Source organism: Gobius niger (assembly GCF_951799975.1).
Source record: "Gobius niger genome assembly, chromosome: 4".
Taxonomy (NCBI): Eukaryota; Metazoa; Chordata; class Actinopteri; order Gobiiformes; family Gobiidae; genus Gobius; species Gobius niger.
The window spans coordinates 23,464,529-23,490,902 of NC_136855.1; the positions used below are offsets into that span (position 1 = coordinate 23,464,529).

Consider the following 26,374-nt stretch of genomic DNA (forward strand, 5'->3'; position numbering starts at 1 on the left):
AATTTAAAAAATGGAAATTGTAAAAGTTGCCATCATGAATATATTTTGTACAAATATACTGTAAAAGTAATATACCATAAAAGCCATACAGCAAATCAAATGCCGTAATAATAGTAATAGGCTAAACTAACTCACTAGATTACTGTACAAATCAACAATTTAAATACTGTTCAGCAAAGTGATTCTATCTTTGCATATATTGGTACTATCATTTATGCCTATTATTAGCATTTTCAAATCCCAAAAGTGTTTGGCACTGACCAGGGAAGTACATACTGGTTGTACTTTATCTTTGGTTAAGAAGGCTGATCAACATTATCTTTAGTTTTCTGGTTACAATCAGATAAGTTTTTTTTTAAATATATATATATAGGCTACTATATAAAGTAACTAAAATATTGATTATGTAGGACATCATTTTGGTCTAAAACAAAAATGTATTTTTAAAAAAAGAACAGCGTATCTGCTGACAAATGCTAGTTGGAAATCTGGATGGATGGATATTAATTCAATCTACCAGAATTAGTTTTCATTCTTTGAATACATTTCTTTGCATAAGACATTCAAATTTTACAAATACAACTTTAAAAGTGCAGATACCCACTCACGGGGTTGATTTGATAAGGGCTCAGTTTTCTGTTTTATCTACTGGCCATGCCATGACAACAAATGATGCATTATATGCATAGACTTACAAGAAAATGTAAAAGAATCTAAATATTATTATCACTGATAAAATGACCAGCATTCTATACAGTTTGACAGTGATTTAAGCTCAGCCTGCTCATTTCAAATTGAGTGCATCAAAAACTACTCTCAACTATTTATAAAATGCCATGATCAACATGACTACAGTAGAATGAGTTCAACCCATCAAACCAACAGCAGGATTATCTTTACTCTCAAGCCAATCCAGTCCACTAGAGTGAGTTGTCTCACCACCAATCTGCTGAAACATAGAGTTATTAACCAGCTCCTCTGAAGTTTCTCTTTGATACTGTCCTTGCTGATGATTTGGGTCAAACAAAAGGTTTGTGTCTAATGCGTTAAGGTCATCAGCTGTCATTCTGAGTTCATGGTGAAAGCTTGTTCCTGTGTTTAAGTCCTGCTCAACACTGCCAGCAGTAAGGTTGTCCTCTGGGACCATTTCTTTTACTGTGCAGCTGAAATCAAGCTGCTCGTGGTGAATCATCTGCTGCTGACTCTGATCTGTTAGCTGTACATGGCCTTTATTATTGCTAAAACCTGGATGCTCATGAACAGTCTCGGGATGGGGGTAACAGGGATTGGTGGAATCTGGGGACAAGAGATGGTCACTGCAAGGAAGATTTCCATCAGATTCAAGTATCTGACTGAGATTCATGCAGGCACTGTAGCTGGAAGCTACGTTATTCAAACCAAGACCTCGCACCGTGTCATCGTGGGACCTCTCCAGCTTGTTTATTAGCACAGTGCCCAGGTGTGTGGTGCTGGATGGCTGCCCTTGTGGAGGCATTTCCTGAGTTTGCATCATGACATTGAGTGGCACAGAGCGACTTCTCTGAGCCATGCAACTAGCCCCAAGATTTGATTGAGCGTTGGAAAATAAGTTAAATAGTTCTGGTGTTACGGGAGAGTTAAAGGGAGACAGAACCGAACGTGGGGCATTTGAAAGGGCACCATTTCCAGAATTGGCACTTAAATTTCTCTGATGTACTGCAGGGCTTACACTCCTACATCGAAAAGATGTTGAGTGGTTGTTGGTTTTATTATCTAGAGGAGCAGGCACAGCGAAGCCCTCCTGTTTACTCATATTTGCCATGCTAGCCACCTGCTGCTGCACAGGAGAGATGGGGGTTAAACGGCCAAAAGCGTTTTCCTGGTACCTGGCATGTGGGACAGCAAAAGCATGAGGTTTTTGAAAATGGTTGTCTATCAGCCCCTGATAGCTAGGTACAATGCCCATTCCACTGTTTGACTTTGTTATAGTACTGCTGCTGTTGTCATAGCTATTATTCATCCATTCCAGTCTTGTCTTGTCTGGATGCGTGGCTGTTGGCCTCTGCATGGGCTTTACAGGGCTGCTAGCAACATTGATATCATGAAAAGCTGTGTTGCTGGAGTTTATAGGAGTAAATGCAAACGGGTTCCTGCACTCCACTGGACTGGGAGGTACAGTGCTGCTGCAGTTGGAGTGTGGAGTTCCCACAGGAGTGTGGCGGCTGCTTCCCAGAGCACTGTCTACAGGAGTTGTCGAGGCCATGCGCGAGCAGGGACTCTCCCTTGTCAGGACTCCTCCAATCATTTCTGAGGTGGGAGTGGGTGTAGGTGTTGGAGTTTGAATGGGGTTGCAATGGCTATTTGTGACAGGATAACAGGAATTAATGGGCTGATAACTTAAAGTCATGCTATCTTGAATCTCCGGTTGTTGGCTTTGAAGAGAATGGCAGTTACCAAAGTCTTTGAGGTTCAGCTTCATTTGCTCCTCCATCTGTACCAGCTCCTCCACAATACTATCCTGTGTCACATCATCATCATAAGGGAAGTAGTCAATATCCGGCTGCATTGTGATGGAATTTGTTGAAATATCTTGGTTGATGAACTGCATATTTTCATTAGTAGTATAGGATGGCACAGAATAGATGTGATGAGCTCTATTATCACTTTCACTTGAATGTGAACCAGAAATGTCCATTGCTGCTGGCTTGCTGGCATTACTGTGTGTTAGCTGCTGAAGCAGTGCATGGCTGGGTGAAGTGATACCTTCCATAACAGGGGTGTTTTTTCTTTGACCTGAACTCTGCATTTTAGCTACGGAATAAAAGCTACTACCTCCAAAAGAGGAAGAACAGGTGTAACTTTGGGAAGTCATAATGGTGTTATCTTTCATCTCGGCGTCCCTGCTGGCTGGAGCACTTTCTGGGCGAGCTGAGCCTCCTTGTTTGTGAGTCACTGTAGCCCTTGCACCATATTCAGGATCAACAGCCCCCTCAAAAAGCGGCTTTGGCACAAAGAAACGTTTGCTTGGAGATATGCTACATATATCTGGGCTAAAGCCTGGGCGTTTCCTTTGGTTTTTTGGAGATACAATGCCTCCTCTTGCAAATGGTATATTCCGGTTTCCTACAGGTACGTGTGTATTGCTGATGTTGGCAAGGCTGGCATTGTTAGTGGATAATGTTGAGTGCAAACTGCTGATATTAGATTTGTCATTGCTTTTGGTGATGTTTGTCACAGTGACGGTACTTAGAGAGGGCTTCTCATTGCAGGTACTGAAAGGTACTTCCCCAACCCCAAAAAGCTCCTTTGTTTGTGGTATAGGTACACTGGCAGCCCTCTGTTTAACCTCTCCACATGGATAATCAAAATGTCTTTGGCTGCTTTCATGAATAGCCTCGACCTCCATTTCCACATCAGTGTTACTGCTGTCCACAGTCTGACCTGGCATGGTCATAGGAGCCAGAATTGGCACAGTAGAAGCACTTCTCATACTCTGATTGGGTCTGCATTCTTCTGATATAGCGGGGCTGCTGATGCCTGCAGATGCTGGCCTGAGAGTAGCACTGGTGAGAGAGGTGGTGGCAGTTTGACTGTTGGGTGCCAGAGATATAGCCGCCATTTTGACTAAACTAACAGGACTAACATGGCAGCTAGTCATTACAGTTTTGATTGGACTGTTAGCGAAGATCATTGTTGAGGGTGAACGCAGAGCAATAGCAGATGTAGACAGCGGTTTTGGAAGAATTTGCGGATAGCGCTGCCGTGCTGACCCTGCCGAGCTGTATACAGCATTCTGGGTGGATTTGAGACTGTGTTTTACAGTTGAAATGGACTGAGTCACCATGTGGAAATTAAGTGGAAGAACTTTGCTCTCCATTGAAGCTGCTGGGCTTGGCGAAATTAACTGCCTGCACGTTTGAGCCTGGGAAATACAAAATGAATTAATCAATACATTTCTGACAGTCCGACGGAGCTGTTGCGTGTGTGAGGTTTAACGGTTTGGCTTTCTCACCATGATGGGGCTTGGAACAGCTGCTACCACTATGCCTAAAGGAGGCTGAGGCGAAGGAGTGGTCGGATTATTACAGCGCATGCTCTCATCTTGGTTTTGGCCCTCTGGAGGAGTAGGTGAGTGCAGTTTCAACTCTTGCTTTCTTTGGATCTTCCTCTGGAGCTGCTGCTTTGCATCAACAGTAGGTGGCGACAGAGTTGTGACTTGGGACTGTAGTGTATGAATGTCGGCAGCCAGTACAAACGCTGGATTGGACAGTGGAGTCTTTCTTTCTGTTGACAAGAAGTGCAGATAAAATTATAGAAATAATGCAGTTGCACACATCTACCACCAGAGGACACAGTTCATCTTTTTTTTGACCAACTAGTTACCTTACCTGTTGCCACACCAGTCATGACAGTCAAGGCTGCCAAAGACTTGTTGCTGATGAAGTGACTGCTGACAAGGAAACAAGCTAGATCTTCCACTGCATCAAATTGGCGTTTTAAAACCTTTTGGGCCCATTCACAGACAAGATCACAAGCAGCAAAACGAACGTCCTCTTTAATGCCACTCAAGTGTGCTGGGGAGTCAAGTATGTCACACTAGCATGAAAAATAATTGGAAACAAACACAAATTTGAGTACATGTGCAAGAAATTAAACATATTATATCAAAAGTCAAGTTCTCACCCCTTCTCCAGTTTTGTGTAAATCTAGGCTGGGTAAAGATGGGAGATGAACAAATGGTCTCTTCCTTAGACCACTGTAGCAATATGTATACTTCCGTCAAGGTAAACATTAATGACAAATTAAGAACAAACTGCTGTTGATAACTAATTATTAACTTTCTATTAGCAATTTTTATACCCTTTACTCTACAGTACTTACATATTGCACTTTTTATACTAGAAAACTAAAAACAGCGGCTATGGTCACATTTAGTCCTCTCTGAAGCTCTATGATACTGCTTCGAAAGAAGAAGAGGGGACTTTATTTCATTTCACATCTATATTTAGAGAGCAGCTTATGAGCTGCAACAGCAGATGGTGGTGACCAGAGTCACAGACTGTTACAGTTCATTCCAGTAAAGTCCTTTTGACTGAAGGATATTTGGATTTTCCTCTCATGCCAAGTCGACGAGCTTTCATATTTGGAAAGACATTTTTCATCATTTTACCAAAGTCTGCAGCACTCAAAGGGTGGTAATTGAGGTTGTCACAGAAACTCCTGAAAGACAAGATGCAAAAACACAAAAACATATTGTTAGGAAACCAAATGTTGTTCGCAATGATTTACAGATGGTAAATGTTTATCTCTATGACACCAGTAGGCTTATGTTGGAGTTTTTTACTAAAAGAGGTAATAATAAAAAGTAGAGTAAAACTTTAAAAAGATTAAATATGTGACTCATAATTAATGCAAATATTGCTGCTTCACAATAAACAGGGGGCCATTTGTTGTCATGCTTGTCATTGCTTGTCAACAAATTTATGAACTGCTAAAATGAAAATAGGCATAGTATACTGTAGAGCCAAGTACCATCGTCTTATTTTAAAGTCAGATTTTTGTAGGCCAATATTGTAACATGATTCAAAGACAAAACAGTAAATATTTAGGGATTCAAATTGATAAAAATAAGGTTTGTCATTTTCTTTCACCTGTCACTTGCCCTCTGTGCCTAATTTCCAGCAAAGACAGTTGTATAATCCGTTAAGGAGTATTTCAATGGCTGCTCAGACTTTCCATTCTAATATTACCAACACATGCTGCACTGTAATTCCCAGCCTGCAGCATCTATTTATACTGACATTATAGCTGACAGCACAGACACAAGAAAGTCAAACATAAGGGGATCAACATCACTGAGGCACAATTCTACTCATAATACAAAAGTCGACCAAGATTAAAAATCATAGTGCGCTGGCACAGGGTTAGCCATCGTGCTTCACAGCTAGAAGGTCCCGGGTTCGATCCCCGGCTGGACGGGGCCTTTCTGCATGTTTGCATGTTCTCCCTGTGTCTGCGCAGGTTTCCTCCGGGTATTTCGGTTTCCCCTACCACTAAAAACATGTACAATAGGCCATGTTGAGTGAGCACATATTTGAGAGCGCGAGTGTGGGACAACGGATGGAAATTAGCCCATGGCTACAATCCGGCGTGGCATGTTTACATGCATGAGACTCATTAACATGCACTGTTCCGACCAAATAAACAAATAAATAACTAAAAACAACTCAGTATTTGAGCTATAGATTGTATTGTACATTTTGGCAGATGTTGATCAGATCAAATGGTGATTTGAATTTTTTTTTAAACAACAAAGTTTGAGGAAAAATATATTTGACAAAAAGTTATTTTGAGTTACTATACATATTTTTATAACCTGTTGCTTTTTTTCTAAACAACTATGTGGGAGGGTGTGTTTAAAGGATTCAGATGTATTATACTATGTTAATACTGTATCTTAACTTATGTTTTTGATTGGTCAAACTTCACTTCAACTCATTTCTTCTGCACCTGTTGCTATTACGTACTTGTACTCGTCATAGACCTCTTGTTTTGGAAGAGACGTCTCTGGATACTCCTCCAAATGATTACGAATCCAGTTGAAAGCATGCATCTGCTGCGTGCGGCTCGAAGAAAGGACACTCTGGTCACTGAGAAAATAATTATGATAAAGATGATGAAAAATGCAAAGATTATACAACTGAAGGGGTTCATTGTTCATTAATGTTTGATAATTACCATTTTTCTGAGGTGTTACTGGGACCAGAAGGCAGTTTGAGGTAGAGGTAGAGTTTTTCAATGTCTGAAAACTTCTCAACATCTTGCTGTCAAAGAATTGCCCACAAAACATTACAATTACAAGTTACATATCGTAGTCATGTCAAACAACTTGTGAAGACAACAACCAGAGGCGAGTAGTACTCAGCAACTTTTTGAAGTAATTGTACTTCTCAGAGTAGTTTTACCATATGGTACTTTTCACTTCTACTTAAGTAATATTATGATGAAGTATTTGTACTTAAAAGTTACTTACTCACTGTGGTGAGTAAGTAACTTTTAAGTAAGAGTACAGATACTTCATTTTTAAGTTGACATATAAAATAGTTTATTTGTATATTTTTTTCAATTCAATTAACTTCAATTTAATACTATTTTGTTCCTTTGGAACAATGTTTACATCGTGTCATGTTTTGTTTCTCATAAATTATGTCACAACTGAATCGAAAATCAGACTTTTACGCTCAAACAGTACTCACAGTACTCAAATAGCATTTTCTACAGGTACTTCTTTACTCTTACTTGAGTAATTATTTTGGTCTTTTTAAAGTATTCTAACTTGAATAAATATTTTAGCTTCCACCTCTGACTACAACCGCCACTGGTTATGTCATATTCAAGAAATAGTGGGTGATAAATTTCGTTTTTACTGTGGAAATCTAGTGCAATGATAATAATTTTGAAGTGTAATTTCAAAGATTTGCAATCTATTGAGTTGAATGTACTTTAAAAGGGAATACATACATACACACAAGGATTTTAAAGGTCCACTGCATTTGTATATTCCCTTCAAGTATTTACTTAGTTTTTGTTTTCTGCGCTAGTTTTTTGTTCTGCGTTGTTATTTAATTATTTATTTATTTAATTATTTATGTATTTATTTCCGTTGATATAGCTGCCTTAAACTTTACATCTTTATTTCTGTCACCTTTCTTGAGTATAACATGTGTGGTAGAAATAAATATGCAATGCTTTGCATTAAATAAATACTGTTTGAGTTCACAGTGCTAAGACAATGTAATTTTGGCTTTTGCCAGGTTAAATTCTCTAATCAGTGTATTGGGCTGTTATCGCCATATATTTAAAAATATTTACATACCGGTACTTTTCTTTTGTTTGTGAAATCTGTGTATCATTACACTGTTATGCAGCAGTGGCAATACTGTAAACCAGATTAAATGCATTGATATTTATGACTGACCAAAGGTATGTAGTGACAACAGACAGACCCTCAGATATAGACTGGCTTTCAATGTCTAGGACATATGTGTAAGGTGAACTCCAATGCTCTGCCATTAACCCTTCAGTGAGGACAGATCAGCATTGGATATACAGATGCATGTGCATTGCCAGCACATGATCTCATTCATAAATATTCACCATTTTAATTGGCTCCAAAGAATAAATCTTATTCTCCTGATCTTTTCTAATTTGGTTTCTTCGTTGTTAGGGAGACAGAGTTTAGCAAGAGATGAAGATAACACACATTTAGCTTCTTAGTCACGAGGGGCAGGAGTAAAACACATAATTCTTATTAATAGCTGCTGTCATTTTTTGAACAGGAAAATTAATTAGGTCCTTGGCTGCATTTCAAATGTAATCATACAAAAACCTTTTAAATAATTCAATGGACATCTTTGGCCTTTTTGGCAATGCTTTCAGTGTTCTTGGCCTGTCAAAGCTTATATGTTACTATGTCATTTCCTACGCACAATTTCAGCTTTTAACGTAATTCACCTTGAAACCGCGTGCGGACACACTAAAATCTGTAATAATGTTACAGTCTCTCTGTGCACTTTGTATGCTGTACAGATCTGAGGAAAGAGCTGCACAGCGAGAGGAATTTATTGGACTTATACAAAAAAGCATTAGACATTATATAAACAAAGTCCTAACATTTGCATGCAACGATTAGTAGTAATGTTATTGTAACAGCATTTTAGTTCAATTGCATTACAGTTTGATATTATGAAGACAGACACTCACCAGAATGTTTTCCACTTTAGACTGAACAGATTTGCTGCAAATTAGAAAGAATAAATTAGTAACTGAGTGAAACATGATCACTTGTGTCTAAAGTGTATTTATTTATAAAGCAGGGGAATGTTTGGCATGAGCTGACCCTCCCTCTAGCATCTCAGGTCATGTAACCACCATCATGAACACATGTTGTCTATATGTAAAAATGAGACAGGCACTGAGATGATATTGTCTTAAAAGAAGAACACTTTTTAAAAGATGGTTTGACTGGGCTCTGTGTACAAAGTGGATCCTATATTTAACAACTGTACAGTGGTAAACCAGTTAAGTAAAGTTTATTTAAAGATAACAAAGCTCCCATATGCTTGTATCACGTCTTCGGGTCTAATTGCTAATCTGCAAACAGGTCAGACGGTTCTTGTCAGGGAGACAGAAGGCAGGTTACACTCATTTGCACTGTGCGGCTGGGTATCAGGGGAGGACTAAGCCATAGCAAGAACAGTTCACTTTAATTCACTGTTACCAGGGGACAAGGATTGGCCCGTGCTCAGGCCTTTATTAAGCTGTTTGTGAGGCAGGTAAATGTATGTCGCTGAACAATTATATAATATTAGAAATTACAATTATTGCATTAAAGGTTTTAAATGAAAAGCATTGTGTCAGCACTCATCTTTTACTATATTAAAACTATTATGATTGTTATATTGATATTATTGATTTTGTCTTTGAAATGTCATTTACACCTTCAAAGTTAGTTCATGTTTGTTAAGCACTTTGAATTACTTTGTGAATGAATTGTCTTAATAATACATTCTACTTTTAGAGTGCTTTCCTACAAACAAATTTCCCTAGGCTTTCTTTTGTTTTTACTGAACTGTAGGAGATTTTATGCCTCACATTTGTTACCTAACACTTACAGATGTAGGTGTGTAATGAACCGTGCATCGAACTGTCAATTCTACTGCTAAACTACTGTTTATTTCTATGAAATCAAAGCATTATGAGTAACATGTTGATAATACAACACTGGCAGCTACATGTCTATAGTACTAGACAGCGGCCTAATACAGCAAAAGGACAGTTAATCAGAACGCTTAATGTCAACTATTCATTTAGAAACTGATCAACAGCCTATAATATCACCATGTTAATTTACTACATTTTTAGCTCATAAAAGTAGGTTTCTTAATTAAAAGGAGAGAACAACCATAATGATTCAAACCAGTTTACATGATTTCCAGTTCCCTTCTGACAGTAACTGTACTTTTCTCACCAGATGGAGTTCTTTATCCTGATTTGCAGCGCATTGGCTTCAGCGCTCTGCAGCCCTGAAAACAGCCCCGGGACGAGACTGGGGGCGCTGCCCGCCCCCGTCTCCACCTGCAGCAGCTCAGAGTCCCCGTCGGACATCATAGCGGCCCTCGTAACTGGGCTGAGGTCCACAGCACGGCACGGAACACGGGCTCACAGGGTTAAGAAGCATGGGCCAAAGTATCCGATGCTAACGGGACAGACACGCGCCCTGTTGTTGTTGTTGCCGCCGCCCCATCAGCCTCCAGCATTGCTTTAGTCCAAGTTCCAGCGGACAAAAACTGTATGTGAAAAATTTGCATACGTTCCAGATATTTGCAAAAAAATTTACAATAACATTATTCAAAGTACACCATTTATTACTAAGAAAACGGCCATTGTTTGTGCGCTCTGGTGTGGTCTGTCGTCCACGGTGTGGGATTTGCTGCATGTGCATGACTGTAGTAGCTGTTGGACACACGCATGCGCACTGAAGCCCTTAGAATTAAAAACAACACGATAGCCGTTTCAGTTCTTCAAAGCGTCGATCAGCAGAACATATCATGGGGATCCTTTCATTTTAGCCATGAAATCATTAATATATGTTCATGCAGACTGTAATTGCACATTCAGGACACTCAATAAAGTTAAGTAATAGAGTAATAACTGAGGTTAGGCAGGAATTGTGTGCTTTACAATTTCATTAGAGACAGTCACTCTCCTTTCTATATTACAAATGAGTGTGTGTAATCTTGTTAAATTTAATGAGTGTTTGTAATCTTGTTAAAAAAATATTTTTTTGCGAATTAATTTTTAGGTCCATTATCGGCTTCCATACAGTTTCTATGGCAACCATTTGTGCGTCTCTGTGGCACAAATGGCTGAAAGAAGTTCACACAGAAAGAGCACGACGTCTACTTTGCAGGTTTGTCTTCGTCACCAAACATTTATTTGGCACAGCTAGACTTTTGCAACACCAATGAAGTAAGTTCAGAAATGTTAGTAAGTAAGTAACGAATATGAGTCTCCAAACATTGGGCTACTGTTGTTTGTACCTTTGGTAAGAGGTTACTGAATTACAGTGACTGTGTATTACAGTCACAGTTCCTATCTACTTTGTAGGTGAAGATCAAGCTGAGCTTTCGGGGTTTTTTTATTTATTAATTTTACATTTATTTTTATTTTGTTGTTTTCAAGGGCTGACAATTGTTTTTCTTCTTCACAGGCAAAAAAAGCATGCGGAACAAAGTCAGCTAGGCCGAAACGATGTGAAGCAAGGCCACAGGTACATTCAGCCCCAACTCTAACCACAAAACTCGCCGATGACTTTCTTGCCAAGGAAGAGCATTACAAGTAAGGGAAATATTAGTCTTGCACCAGACAGAATGTAATTTCATCTTTCTTTCATTTGAATGTAATTTTTCTCAATTTTTGATCTTTAAGACTTTTGAATGCAGAAATTGAAGCCAAAACGGCAGATTTAGAAAGACAGACACAACAGCTCATGGTAAGTGTGTTCAGGATCTGTAAAAAAGTACCCCAAGTGAAATTTAAACAAATTTTGTTTTGTTATTTTTAGATAGAACAAAATGACGTTTTGTCGAAGCCCTTGTCCTCTGTTCAACTTACAGACTTGGAGGAGGATGATGATGACAGGTAGAATATGTAAACTCAACGCTTAAACACACATTGCACAAAGCAAAACAAATAGTTGTATCTCATTTGAAATATTTGTGTTTAGAAAACTGGCTCCTTTACAAGACAGGAGTGTTCAGAAGCCTCACGTTAAGGTAAGTCATTTGTTTTGTCAGGTGTGTATTACAGTCACAGTTCATATGTACTTTGTAGGTGAAGATCAAGCAACAGACGTCTCTGAAACCCATTCATACTGAAAAAACGCTGAAACATAAAACAATGTATGATACATTTATATCTTTTGATACATGTTGTTAAATGTATTCTTTTGGGCACAAAAGTGATCCTTAATTTTTTTATTTTTTTTTAAGCCCAGCAACGTCATCAGCAAATGTGGATGACTTAGAGGGAGCAGCTGATACTTTTTTGGCAAAGACAATACAAAACATGGAAGTAAGGATGGATGAAAAAGAGAAGGCAGAGGTAGCCTTTTCTGTAGATACAACTGCACCTGGTATGTTTATTACTAAAGAAAATGTCTATTTTACACATGCCTCTGATGTTATGTGGCCCTTTTAAATATCTTTGGTAAATTCACATTCAAACAGTTGTACTATGCTGATTAGTTTTGTAACATTTTCTTGTTCTAGGTGTTTCAGATGCTCAGGTGCGGGTTTTCAAAGCAAAACTACGGATTATGCAAGAAGAATTGGATCAACTAACTAGTGAATATTACAAGAAGGTGCAAAGAAATCTCTCCTTTTCATGTTCTTATACAATTCCCCAGTGTTTCTCAAACTGGTACATGGGCTGCTTGTTGTGGGTTTAAGCCTCGGCTCTGACGATTTGCTGAATGTCTCTCTCCGCTCTTCTTCACGCTTTCTCAATGTGAGCTGTCCTACCAAAACATTCTTAATTTTTTTTATTTATTCACTTTCATTTAGGCCTAATGTTTGCTAGTTGAGCCCTGATACAGTCCACATAATTGGAATAGACCTGGTTGAGATTTGGTGGTGCTCAGAGTGCAATATTTTTACTGGTACTTGGTGTGATGAGTCTGAGAAACACAGCAATAGGCTACACTTGTTACAGTTGGCAGAAAACTAAAGAAATGTTTTTGGTAGGATGATGAAAATATTAGGCTCAATGCCAAAATGAAAGAACTGGAGGAAGACCGCGCCAGACTACAGAAGTCACAAAGCATTCTACAGACACAGATAGAGAAGCACAAAGCTTTGGCGGAGGAGTCTGCAAAGAAGTGTGACGGGCTTCAATTATATGTGGCAGGTCTAAACAAGGTTTGTACTAACATCAATAATGACCCAAATAAATGACATGCACTCAGCTACCCATGTGTATATCCTCGCAGGAAATAGAAAACCTAAATAGATCGAACAAACAAGCAGCAGCTCTCCACAACACTATGGAAATTCGCCTTAACAGAGCCACGGAGGAGTCACAGAAACTTAAGAGTGAAATCAACAAGATGAAACAAATGAATAAGGTAAGTTTATCAAAGTTACATTATCTTATTCAATTATGTTTCTACATTATGTTGAAAGAATGATCAGAACTAGCTCAATCAACAATGGAAAAAATATAGTTTAATATACCATTTAATCAAACTATTTAAAGGTGCATCATCTAACTTTATAAGCGGAAAACAAAGTTGCTATTAGTCCGTATTTGATCTTCCAGTGACCCAGCGGCTGTATGGGGGGGGGGTTAGCACGCCATCTTTGCTTTACGTCTTAGTGACCTCTATGACACTCTAGGATCAATTGTTTTTTAGGGTTTCTGGAAGGTTTGTTCTGCTGAACACATACGTAACCACGGAGATGATTCTATAGACCATTCTCACTCACTCTTGGTTGGCAATCAGCTGTTTGGGACGGTGCCTATTTAAATCTAAATTAAAATGAAACCTCAAATGATGGGACAAATCAACTCTGTAGTGCCGATTTGCCAACAAAAATGACAGAGACTGAGAATGGTCTGTTAGCAGAGAAAACCTGCCTGAAACCCTTCCCAAAAAAATGGATCCTGGAACATCCTATTATTTCCTGTGATGGAAATAATGGCACTGTGCTAACCATCCATACAGCCGCTGAGTCACTAAAAGGTCAATTACTCACGAATGTTAACTTTTTCCCCCGCATAAAGGTACATAATGCACCATTAACATAAAACATAAAACTATGAACACTAATACAATATCAATATAAAGGGTGCTTGGTGAACAGCAGTATCACATTTATAAAAAATAAGTTATTTAAACCCAAAAAATCACCATTGATGCCAATAAACTAAATATATTACAGTAGGTTTGTTGCAGGTTTTATTGCTTCTCTTTTAACAAATCCTTGCTTTGTATTGCATAAAAAGGATAAGGTGACTGAGGAAAATGAAAGCAAAGAAACCCTACTCGCAGAGAACAAATCCCTGAATAAACAAAAGGCAGAACTCATTGTAGCCTTCAAGAAACAGCTCAAAATAATTGATATTCTGAAACGCCAAAAGGTAAGTTCCTCTCATAAAACAAAACTGGTTAACATGTAAGAGTATTTGCATGTGCACTTTTCTCTCTCAAAAACAGATGCATTTTGAAGCTGCCAAGCTCCTGTCCTTCACAGAAGAAGAGTTTGTGAAAGCACTTGACTGGGGAGGTTCTCTTTGATAAACGTTTATTTGGCGCTACTTCAAACCCTTGCTGGATTATAGTTTTCTATTACTACTACTTCCTGGTGGCGTTTATCTGCAGGAATAGCTGTTAAAACTGACTATGAGTGAATGTTTTGTCACAGTCGATTCCCTCAGAACATGAGTAAAAAGTCTTGTGTACATATGTCTACTGTCATCTTTAGCTGCCCTCTAGTGGCAAAAGAGGAGACTGTCATGTTATTCATTCAACATTATCTTCCCACCCATCCTCAGAGAAGATATCTGCTTGACGGGTTTGAAAGTTTTTCCTGAAGTCTTCATCAAAATGGTCCAAATCATTTACACGAAGCAAGCCCTGGAAATTACAAACATTCAGACTTGTTACATTAGTGCAAAACAATTGTTCAAACCATAATAAAACAATTGTTCATACCATAATAAAACAATTGTTCATACCTTAGGGAGGTAACCAAGTAGTTGTTTTGCATGACGTTTAAGAAGTTTTTGCCTTTCTTCTTCAATAATTTTCATGCGCAATGCCTCTCTCTCCTCCTCAAGTGCCTTTTCTTTTGCCTCAAGCTCCTAAAGGAAAAAATATATACAGTACATTATTCATTTCTTGCATGATTAACAGTGAGACAACTATAATGTTAAATCCATCTTTAGCTCAATTCAGTTATATTTTTCAATATTTGTACCTTATCGGCCTCATGTTGCTGCCTGCGCTGCTCAATGAGTTTTTCTACTTCACGTCTATGTTCAAGCTGCTTCATACGCCGTTTCTGGGCGTTCATCTGCTCGATGCGATCATCCTCTGCAAACTTGGCCAGCATCATTTTTCGGAAAGCCTCTTCTTCTTCTTTCTCTGCTTTCCTTTGCATTTCTTTGAAAGCCATTTGCTGTTGACAGGTCTGCTGCATCATCAGCCGCTGACGGATCTTCTTCTCCATTTCTTCCTGTGAGGTAGTTCATGTAGCTTATGTACTATTCATGCCAATAGAAATAAAAAACCTGTTTCATATTTAGAGTTAATTGAAAGAAAAACTCACAATATCTTTCCGCCGGTTAGCCTCTTCCTGCTCCTCTAAATAAACATCTTCACGAACTTGCTCCATGTATTCTCGCTTTTGCCTTTCTTCGTTCATCTTCTCAGACAGCTGTCAAAAAATAACAACACACACATACACAGCAATGAGTCCAAAAGGTTTTCCATGATGTTTTCAATACTGATGTACAGTTTGGAAAAATAGAAATTGTACCAGTTTATGAAGTTTCTCCTTCGCGTCTTCTCTTTCTTTATTCATGGCCTTTTGGTTTGCCTCCTTCTGCTGCTGACGCTTTGCATACTCCAGAATTCGTCTGTTCTCGGCCTCCATCTGCTCCTGCTCCATGCGTCTCCATTCAGCCTGCTGTCTCTTGAACTCTTCAATGTGTTGTTGAGTGGCTTTGACCTTCTCCAACTTCAGCTGTCTTTCCCTACAATCGGTGAATAAATTCATCACTTAGCTTGGATATGATTCCTTTTAATGTGCATTTTGTTTTTTATGAAGGACAGCTTTTAAAATAGTATGTCAACTTTTAATTGTTTTTATTGATTTTATCTACTAGAGCTAAAGGATGATGATACAGTAAATTACAAAATGGACAAATATTCTGTTGGGCGAGTTATGTTCTGAAATGTATGTTCCCATAATTATTGCACCTGCAGACTACAATATTGTCAAAAGTGGCTTATGGTTTAAAAAAAAAAGAAGGTTACAAAAGATATACATAATATTCAAACAATACTTACTTCTGATCCTCCTCGTAAATCTTCTTAATAATCTCATCAACCAAGACCTTTTCTTTGAGAAACTCCTCATACGCCTCTTGTCTCTTGTGTTCTCTCTCCAAGAGCTGCTGGTCCAACTCTTGCTGATAATGAAGCAGCTCCTCGTGTCGTATCTGCTGCAGCTTTTGCTCCTCAAGGCTGGCTTGCTCTTTGTCCCTTTTCATCTGCCTTGCAAAGTCTGCTTCAGATCGCTAGAGACAAATGCAATATCAAGGAAAATCTACATACATTGTTGACGAGATTGTTGTCCTAAATGGATACATTTTTTAACAGAGAGAAAAATACCATTGTCTCATATCTTATGGCTTCTTGCTCAGCAATTTGTGCAGCTCTCTCCTTATTGAGATATGCAGACCTTAGTTTTGACTCTAATTCTCGAAGCTCTGTGCTAAAACAGAGAGAGAAAACCAATCATGATTTTGTTTATGTTTATATTTAGCATGACAAAGCTGTTATGTGTCAAGAAGAAATACCTGTTCTCCTTAACATGCTGACGAATTTTTTCCTCTCTTTGTTTTTCGTAGCTGATGCGAGCAAGCTCTTTTGCAATTCTCTCCTCCTGTTCTATTTGCGCTTGTCTGTTTATTTTTTCTTCCTCGGCCTGGAAGAAAAAAAACAAAATTACCTTTGTATTTGTTATAATTTATAAAATACTGACACCATAGCATGTGTCTTTTGCTTTAAATAAACACACTTTTTATGCAAAGTCGCTCCCAGACAAATTATAGTAGTAAAATATAACATGCACCGATATGTATATGAAAGACAGTGTGTACTATAAAACGCAAATGTCTTTACGAGGGACTTCCTATTAAATCTGCATGTGATGGATGGCTAATGTCTGCTTTGTAACACTCACACAAACACCACTGACAAAGACAAAAGACATACCTTTACTATGGCGCTTTCCATTTGTCTTTCGCGGAGCTCCTGCTGCACCTGCCGCAGGTACCGTCGCCTCTCAAAGCTCTCCTCGTCCCGCAGACTCGCCTGCAGCTGGCGGTCTTTATCCACACGCATGGCCGTCTCCTGCCGTTGCTGCTCTTGTAGCTGTAGGGTTAATAACCGCTGCTCGTTGTAAGACCAACCAGCGTTACGACTCTTATGAAGAGAATAAAGTTACACATTATGCTAGCCATGATGATGCTAACGACGTTAATACTAGCTAGCATATCCGTTTGCTAAAGTTCCTCTCGGTGACACTAACTGGTGCTAAACTATTATACAGTTATTAATAACCGTTTACTTACCATGTCTTCGATGATTTACGCCAATTCAGTTGTCGCAGATTTTATGAATGGTAAAAAAAAAAACGATTCCAAAACTATGGAATTGCACAAAAGAAAGATGTCAGGATACGCGCAACAGGTGTGTTTGGCGTCAAGTTGCCATGGCAAACACCGCTCATCTGAAAGCCAATAGAAATACAGGATGGTAATGACGTCAGTTCATTCACGCTGATCAGTAATTATTATTATTATTATTTTTTTTATTAAAAAGACCGATTGCTGGCACTTTCTTATTAAAAAGAATGATCTCTGGCACTTTTTGTTGTGTGAATGTTATGTCATTGTATGTATGTATGTACAGCAATAGAAGCAGGCAACGTCAGGCCCGCGGGGGCCAAATCCGGCCTTCCAGCACAGAACCTCTGGCCCCCAAGATGATTTTGAGAAATAATATTGTGCAAATAAAAACAACAAATACCTGTTAAAGTAGTCTAAAAATTCGAGAAATAGTGTCATATATTTCGGTCCTTGGCTTGTCATCCAAGGGTAATGGTGATCCCCAAAGCCCTGCCACTTCGGAACCGCTGATGAAAACATTGGCATTTGCAGAAAATAGTTCTTTACTTTAGGCTACAATGTTGAGGTTCGGCCCTTGGGTGTTTTGGGGCTATTAAGTTTTACTTTATCTTAGGTTAAAAGATCCACTCCAGTCTTCTAGAAAAAGGTCCTCAAATCAACTTTTGTTCTGCGATTTAAAGGAGTACTGTAACACATTTCTACACCAGAATTGTTGCAACTCCAGCTTTACACAGACAGCAAAAATTATTAATTAAAATAATTATTTATGGTTTGAAATCCCAGACAAATTCATAAACTAATTGGGACCAAAGACTAATCTTAGCTCGAGTTTCAAAGTTCAGGTGCCTCCAGTAAGATAAGCTTTTTATTATTATAATTATTGTTAAAAGGACACTTTGCCATCCCTCGTGTTGATGGACACATTTTCAATGGACATTATTCTAAAACATAAGGCAAGCATCTGAATTGCTATCATACTTTCGACATCCAATATAATATCAAAAACAATTATAAATAAAAAGAATATACTAACTATACAGGAATAAGGGTCAAATAAAGACATGTATTTATTGTCCAGAAAAGTCTCAATATATAAAATATGGTCAAATAAAGACATGTATTTACTGTTCAGAAAAGTCTCAATATATGAAACATTATATATTGACAGTAACTAAATAACAATCAGTAGCGATGCATGAAGATGTTATACAGCAATGCAAAAATACAGTAATGCAATAGCTATAATACATCAATGCCTGTATATATTTCTATGAACATTTATCATGTTCAAAGAAATGTGACAAAAACTAAGTCATCATTTCACCTTGACTAGAAACTACTTCAACGGGCAAATCTGGACGCAGTGACTCTTGTGAATCTTTAAGAGTAACCATGTCCGAGGAGCCATTTTCCTGCTCACAGCCTGATGAAGTGGATGTTTCCAAAGGCTCTGATGGATCCACATTAGTGTCAGCAGCAGTTGTGAGACTTTTTATAGAAAGAGTCTCGTCTTTGTTCTCTGGCATTACAATCATCATAACAAGAGTAGATGTTGATGTTTCAGCTGGCTGCTCAACCGGAAGCCTGGAAAATCAGCAGTTACATCAGTTTATAGTAGTGTCAAAACAGGAGGAAACCACAATACAAGTACTTCTGTCAAACATTTTCATACATTGTATTAGAAAAAAATACAATGGCATATTTAACTTACGCTTCATCGTTGGCTTTGAAAACTGAAACAAAAGCATTATTAATATTGGAAACATGAATCTGTAGTAGACACTATCCATGCATGTACTGTACCTTTCTCTTGAATAACTTTGCATCTATGATTAGGCCTGTTTGTTAAATGTTTGGCCATCCGGTCACCAGTCGATGCATCCAAAAGGAGATCACATTTGAGACAGACAAGTGTTAATCTGAAGATTAAAAAAGAAACACATCTTATTTTTCTTAAATATTCATATAAGATATACAACATTATGGTAAGTATTGACAAAAACTTACTTTAATGAGGAAAAACATCTTCGATTTTCAAATTTTAAAAATCGGCTCTTGCTGACTGTACTGTGAAATCTAGAATTAAAAAAAGACATCATCAATATGCATGCAATGGACTAATTAATTTTTTTAAATGTTGAGACGTGACTACATAGTAGATAGTCACCTTATCATATGATTCCCTATAGATTCTTTACAGTTTGTCTGGTATTTACATGCGCCACAATTTAGAATCATTGGGAAATGAGTGAAGAAGTCATTAACAAGGCCTTTGCATTCAATGCATTTGTACGGTTTCCCACCAGTTCTGGAAAAAATATAATAAGCACATAATTTACGGATGAAGAAAAGGCAACAACATATACAAAGAACTTACTTACTGCTTCTATTGCAGAAGAAATAATGTTGTAAAACTGATTTTTCCATCACTAACCTGAAATTCTTTAGTGAGAAGTTATTTTTGGAAGTCCCACGTTCTTGTTTTCTCTGAGAAACTTTTGCTGGTTCAGAGTTTACAGATGGGAACATCTGTGACTTCTGCACATTGACAGACTTGCTGGTTTGTGATTTGTCCGATGTTACAATGAAGCCAAATGGAGTTGTAGAGCTCGGTGTTACAGACGGGTTTCCCGTTATTGAGGCTCGAATTGTCACCTGAATCACAAGGAAGACAAAACATTATTACATCACTCAAAATGGTTCAGAGTGTTTTGCTTGTGTGTTCCATAATATATTTTGAAAATAATACTTTTGTTCCTGGAGCAAGGCCTTCAAGAGCTTTTGGCTTTATAAATGTCCTGTGAACTTGTGTACGATGCTCCACTTTTTCTTTAAATGAGAGAAAATTAAGCCTGCATTTCCCGCAACGAAAAATTCCCTTTTTCTAAAAGAAAAAATAGAACATGAACAATGTATAATACGACTTTGGGGCCAATTGTACACATTTTAATCAGACTTTCCAGAAATATTACAAGTACAAAAAACGCCATTATCAGCACTGCAATGAATTTTGAATGGGTCAATAAACAAGCACGTCAATCCAACATTTGGCAAACAACAGTTACCTCTTTAGAGCATTATTTTCAGAAGTCATAATACCTGATGTCTCATGTAGTGTTGCATATAAATGTGGCCGCTTTTAAAGACTTTCAGACAAAAGGGGCAGAGTATATCCTTTGCATTTTCATGGGCATTTCGGAAATGTGCTTCCACATCTGAGAAAAAGGATGACCTAAAATTGCATACCTTTGGGACAAGGTTAAAAACACTAACAGAAAGATCTTCTTTACATGACAACACAGTAAATGGTCCACTATGACTTACCTGGCAGACATAGGGCATTTCCCCAGGTTTGTGATTATTTTTCATGTGGTCCAGGAGAACTTGTTCTGTCTCAAAGGCCAGCTCACAAATCTTGCAATTAGCTGAAAATGAAATAATTGTAAAATATAGTGGCAGTTAAAAAGTATATGAATAGCTGGGGGAAAGAAGGTTCATTTACTTGTAGACTCGACTGCACTGTGAGCGCTTTCAATATGGCACTGCAGCTGGAACGGAGTCAAGTACTGTCTGTAGCAATGCTGGCAGGTTGTGTGGCTTTCAAAGCTTTCACTATTTTGCTTCTCCAGCTCCAGGTGGTGCTTCATATGGTTCATGAACCTACAAGAGGAGATGCACACACACAGCTGCCATTTAACCCTTGACAAAAGCACTTATGTCTGCAGTGGGACACCTTTTTTGTCTGAACAGAAAAGCATTAGGTCGTCATTAAATTGTGAGAGCAAATATAGTTAGTCTTTGTTGATTTATTTACAATCATGCAACATATTTCTCTCCTAAATCTTTTTAATTAGTTGACCTACACCTGGAAATGTGAAAAATAATCCATTGTGTTTCATGTACAATCTCAGTTTTAAATAAGCATTGCACTGTTAACGTACTAGGCCGACACCACATCAATAGCAGCCATTAATAAAAATCCTGTTTTCTCTCATAGGTCGAGGTTAACTACAAAACAATGCAGTGCCCATATGCTCTTAATCTATTCACTGCACAGAATATATACTTAGCTCTTACATTTAAACTACCATGTTTAATTACCATGAAAGTCAACAATGAATAAAATTATGTATTCCTGACATAAATTCATGACCACATGCAGGCAGCGTTTTGAGGCTAATTCCCAAAGGTTTTTAAAAGATAAATTAGGATTTCTTCTTTCACCCCACTTTCTAAGCATGTATAATGGCTGTTATAATATCGGCAATTACACATAGATTTTGGCTATGCCTAATGATGTAGTGCCCTGTGGTTGCATTAAGTACCTCCACAGGTACCTGCCATTGGTGCCCTGACGAGGCACAGCCCATTTTTCAGCCTGTACATTCTGCTACCTCAGCTCCCCTAATAGAAATTTTTATGTGGATGAACCATGACCTCCACAGTGAGAGTGTGGTTGGAGTACAAATGTGTTTCCCCATTAAAAGCAGCTTACAGATGCCTTTTCTGCAATGTTCTGAAGCAAAGTTATTTAATCAAAGGAGCAGTTCTTACGCCACCTAAACTAGCAGTCATTTTTCATCTTTAGGCCCCTGAGACAAACTGGTCTGAAGCCATCATTTATCTTAACAGGTAAGACCCATAGAAGACATCAGCTTCAGTTTCAGTCACAGAATTTAGTTTATCACTTAGTGAATAAAGACAGTTTTTGTTTGAATAGTCCATCCCCAAGTATACTCAACTATATTGTAAAAAAAAAACACCTAACCAAAACCTAATTAAAGAAACAACCAGGCTGAACGTGATTAAGGGTCATGTAATATTTAGTCTCCACTTCAAGAGAAAAAATAAAATACAAATTTAATTCTCAAACAAAATACAACAAACAAAATATGATCTAATGATCTTCTAACTTCCGCTACCATTAGAAAGAGTTATTATATGAACTAGCTGTACAGTGTATGTAAAGAAAGATGATGCAATTTGAATAAAATGGCATCTTTACTAAATACATTTGATGGGATGTCTTTGCTTTTAGTACTAACTAGTAGGAACTTGATGAGTTTAGAAATAGTACAAATAAAAGGTATTGTTATTATACTGAATTATATACTGAATAGTGAGTGACCTTTGTTGTTTTCTGTTGTTTTATGTATTTAGTACAATGATCATGATTAAAATACAAGTAGATCCACTCCACATTCTTCCTCTACTTACCTGATGTTGTTCTTGAGGACTTTCAAGCAGCTTTGGCACTTGAAAGTGGTGGCCTTTTCAGTCTCCTTTGTAAAGCCATCTCCTTCATATTTACCATAGTAGAACTCTCCAACGAGCATGATGCGCTTACTTCCAACACACTGCTGCTGTGCGCCCTCTACATCTGTGGGTTTACAATTCTGAAACGGGCATCATCATATTTCATCAAATACATAACTTATGAAGAAAAGGTATGTCTGAAAACAGTCAGAATAAGTTATTTGATACAAAAGAGTTTCAGATTTTAGTTTTTGTTATTTTTCCCATGTTTGGCTATTGGCTTCATGTGATAACTTACTGAAGCATGACTTTTAAGTCCATCCTCGTCAGAAAAAACGCTTTTGCAGTTTGTGCAATCAAATATAGACATCCCATTTTGAGCAATATTCCCAGAATTTGGATATCCTGTACATGAAGGAGAAGAAAGAGATAAATTAAGACAATAGAGGGAAAAACAAGGGGCTAACGTCAAAACAACAAATATCTATTTACCTATATCAGTCTTTGTTCTTTTTATAGAATTGTCCATTTGCTGAACTGGTAAAACCCTTTTGATTGGAATTTGTTCTATTTGAAAAGGATGAGAGTTCAAGAATATTTTGTGCTTGGCTCAACATTATCAGTAAGTAGAGGACTTACTCATCACTGGCAAAGATGTGTTGGTCTGATTGACTTGAAACTGACTGGGTTGAGTGTTGAAGACAGTGGGAGTCTGGACGTTAGACAGTGTCACAATGTTGTTGCTGATGTTTTGCACCTGAGGTCTGTGAACTACACCTTGCATCAAAGTAGTTGGGGTAATTTGTTGAAATACTTGTGGTTGGGGTGCTACAAACAAAGCAAATGTTTAAAAAGAGTTATTACACTGATCTTGTCACCCACACAAACACAACACGAGAGTGAGCAGACACAGGATTGAAGGCGGTGACATGTCTTGGCCAAGGGTACAATAAATAATAATTTAATTGTGATGTTGCTAGTTTAAAAATGATGAACTGGATTACCTGATACCAATGTGAATGAAGTGCCGAGGGGATAGTGGCTTCCAAGAGAGGCAATAACATTATTGTTGGTTATTTGTGGAGTGACAATAAAACCCTGAAAAATATATTACGATCATCAATTTATTTCTTGAGCAATTTTGGTACAAAAGTGTTACATAAAATGTAAGATAATCAAAAGTATGTTAGTGAAATGAATAAATTAATTGGGAATATTTACCTGGTTATTTAACATAACGGGCTGTGGTGTAATAGTTGGTAAAACAGGCGTTAGGGTATTCACAGGTTTTACTGCTGAATTGAGAGGCAGCATCCTTTGAGGGGGGCCTGTGGAAGGCTGGTAAACAGGCAGTCTAATATCTTGTTTATCTTCACTCTTCCACTGAGTGGGTGGACATTTAGTAATAGACTCCTTTTGGTCTTTGGCTGTGAAATCATATACATAAAGCGTACAAGTTATATTTATTTCAAAATGTGAGCAATTTGAAGTCTAAGGCTGCATTCCAGGCAACTGGTAACTGTGTTCCCCCCCACTTGAAAACCATGAGACCACAGTTTATTCAGTTTTTCAGCTGAATAAACTCATGTAAACAAGTCAGGTTATAAAATGTTTTCTTTACACCAAATATAATTCAAAACATGCCAAATAACATCAACATCACTCATGAAGTGGTTACCTTACATTTTTATCATTCCGATAAACTTCTCCATAAGGGCTGGCATAATTATATTCAGCTCTTATCTGAAATCAGACCACTCTGATCATCAAGTTGCTATTACCAGTTTGAGCTGTGTGCAATAGCATTTTTCCAAGTCGGAGGTTGAAAAAGTACCAGTTACCTAGAACGCAGCATTAAACTGCTAATAGAGTTTCAGATTATGCCATCAAAACTGCAAAGTTTCTGCATTACTAAAGACTATAGAGCTTATGTGATGTCAAAACATAGCAACAGCATGGTAGTTAACATTTTATGATGACAACAGCAGAAAATACAGGACAGTAAAACAACAAATTGAGTGGACCTAACTCTCAATTTGGTAAAATTGAGAGGAAATTAGAACATTCAATTTAAACGGGTCCAAGCGCCATTGGCTAAAAAAATGAATGCATTTGCAGGAACAGGCTCAGATAACTAAAGGCATTTATTTTGCTACGTTCATGTGGTCCTTTGGAACTGGGGAAAACATTTTGCCCAGTTGGAAAATGCACATGAACGCTCACTCAAGTAGGGAAAACAACTGGGGAACTTGAGTCAAAACGAGCTTCCGGACTTCCGCACCTGACTGCAGAAATCAGCTGATTTGTTCTTTTATCGTCTAATGTGAGTTTTTTAGTTAAACTCCGCTACTTTCTGGGATTTAGTCTGAACTGTCGTCCTTCAGAGTAACATATTTGCAAGATAAATGCTCTACATTTATGCTAGAAAAAGAACATTTACGTGATATTTTACAAAATTTCGCTTTTGAGATGCTAATGCCAAATTTCAATGGTTAGCTCAGCTGAGCGCTCATTAGTGATAAAAGACCATTTTTATTTGATGACATCAAAACCCCCTCTTTCCAACATACAAAGCACATGAAAACATTGGAGGCAATGATGTCACTCGGGAAAACAAGTACCCCAGCCCACATGAATGCAGCATATGATTTCTATGCTGTTACAGGCTTCATTTCTGTCGTCAAACTGTTGTGTTTACTTTTTTAGCTAATGTATAAAAGTTACAGCAAACATGGGCAATTATTGAAAGACTATAGTGCTTTTATACATACACACTACTCCAACAAATATTGGTTCATCATCATCATCGTCATCCTCAGTCAGGTTAATCTGCGGGACTGACTTCTGCCATGGCTCCAAATCCTCCTCCACACACTCCATAAAAAGCTCAGACATTGTGGACCTGCAGCAAATGCAAGCATTAATAAAAACGATTCAAAGACACACTAACTAAAACACAATATTATTTTTTCTTGAGAGTCAACAAAATAACGCATTTGCACGTATCTGAATATAAAAATGTTTGGCGATTGTCAACGCAAAGACCATCTCCATGGTAACGAGCAAGGGATGTCCCGCTCCCTGCAAACGAGTCAGGTATGACCGTGTGACGAGAAACGAGCTCGCTTATGCTAAACACACGTTTAAAGGTTTAAATGTTTTTCTACCAATAAAAGCACTCCTACTTAGGTAACTCATTTGATGCTTATGAATCCTAACGTTCATCACCATTCCTTTGTAACAAGGCTGCATTTTTTTAAATATACAAATAATAGCATTAGCTAGCTAACTACACGTTTTAAATAAGACCATCTAAAGCTAGCTAACTGAGCAGACTTTATTTGGGCTTTTTAAAAGTCAGCAAACACTACTCTTAAATGACAAAAATCATTAACGTAAAATAGACAAAGAAGTGTCCCATGCTAGCTAGCTTAGCAAAGAATTGTTACAAACTGATCTTTATAGCCAGAGGTTTCAACTCCGGTATCAGTACTTCCACTAATATTACAAAAGTGCAGCATATTTATTGTTCGTTTATGTGTAGCAGCCATAAATATGGTTACACTTCCAACACCAAATTACCAAGATGACATTAGCTAGCTGTTAATGCTATTAGCATCCACTGTATCATCCGTGGTGTAATCGGAAAAAGCAGAAT

At 37.9% G+C, this 26,374-nt stretch overlaps 3 protein-coding genes across 3 annotated transcripts; 1 reads left to right on the forward strand and 2 right to left on the reverse strand.

The window, feature by feature from the left end:
- Window positions 1-388: 388 nt before the first annotated feature.
- Window positions 389-10,482, reverse strand: LOC306962621 (DNA-binding protein RFX7-like). The gene is made up of 9 exons (XM_079555818.1): window positions 10,010-10,482; window positions 8,743-8,776; window positions 6,718-6,803; window positions 6,507-6,629; window positions 5,079-5,199; window positions 4,663-4,743; window positions 4,368-4,575; window positions 3,992-4,263; window positions 389-3,901 (listed from the first exon to the last, which is right to left on the reverse strand). Exons 1-9 carry the CDS (start codon window positions 10,147-10,149, stop codon window positions 866-868), a joined length of 4,101 nt encoding a protein of 1,366 aa, XP_079411944.1. The 5' UTR covers window positions 10,150-10,482; the 3' UTR covers window positions 389-865.
- A 414-nt stretch (window positions 10,483-10,896) lies between these two features.
- tex9 (testis expressed 9) lies at window positions 10,897-14,400 on the forward strand. Its single transcript, XM_079555260.1, has 12 exons — window positions 10,897-10,951; window positions 11,252-11,379; window positions 11,470-11,533; window positions 11,606-11,682; window positions 11,768-11,816; window positions 11,875-11,942; window positions 12,033-12,175; window positions 12,312-12,403; window positions 12,786-12,959; window positions 13,031-13,165; window positions 14,047-14,181; window positions 14,258-14,400. Exons 1-12 carry the CDS (start codon window positions 10,904-10,906, stop codon window positions 14,336-14,338), a joined length of 1,194 nt encoding a protein of 397 aa, XP_079411386.1. The 5' UTR covers window positions 10,897-10,903; the 3' UTR covers window positions 14,339-14,400.
- A 37-nt stretch (window positions 14,401-14,437) lies between these two features.
- On the reverse strand, window positions 14,438-25,613 carry LOC306961661 (zinc finger protein 280C-like). Its single transcript, XM_079554505.1, has 26 exons — window positions 25,488-25,613; window positions 23,938-24,143; window positions 23,721-23,814; window positions 23,356-23,544; window positions 23,209-23,283; window positions 23,015-23,121; window positions 22,678-22,856; window positions 20,963-21,120; window positions 20,785-20,885; window positions 20,560-20,706; window positions 20,210-20,344; window positions 19,895-20,115; window positions 19,628-19,768; window positions 19,468-19,536; window positions 19,264-19,379; window positions 19,172-19,193; window positions 18,769-19,044; window positions 17,045-17,252; window positions 16,627-16,754; window positions 16,439-16,541; window positions 16,115-16,344; window positions 15,582-15,798; window positions 15,372-15,479; window positions 15,021-15,278; window positions 14,779-14,904; window positions 14,438-14,677 (listed from the first exon to the last, which is right to left on the reverse strand). Exons 1-26 carry the CDS (start codon window positions 25,609-25,611, stop codon window positions 14,564-14,566), a joined length of 3,852 nt encoding a protein of 1,283 aa, XP_079410631.1. The 5' UTR covers window positions 25,612-25,613; the 3' UTR covers window positions 14,438-14,563.
- Window positions 25,614-26,374: the final 761 nt, after the last annotated feature.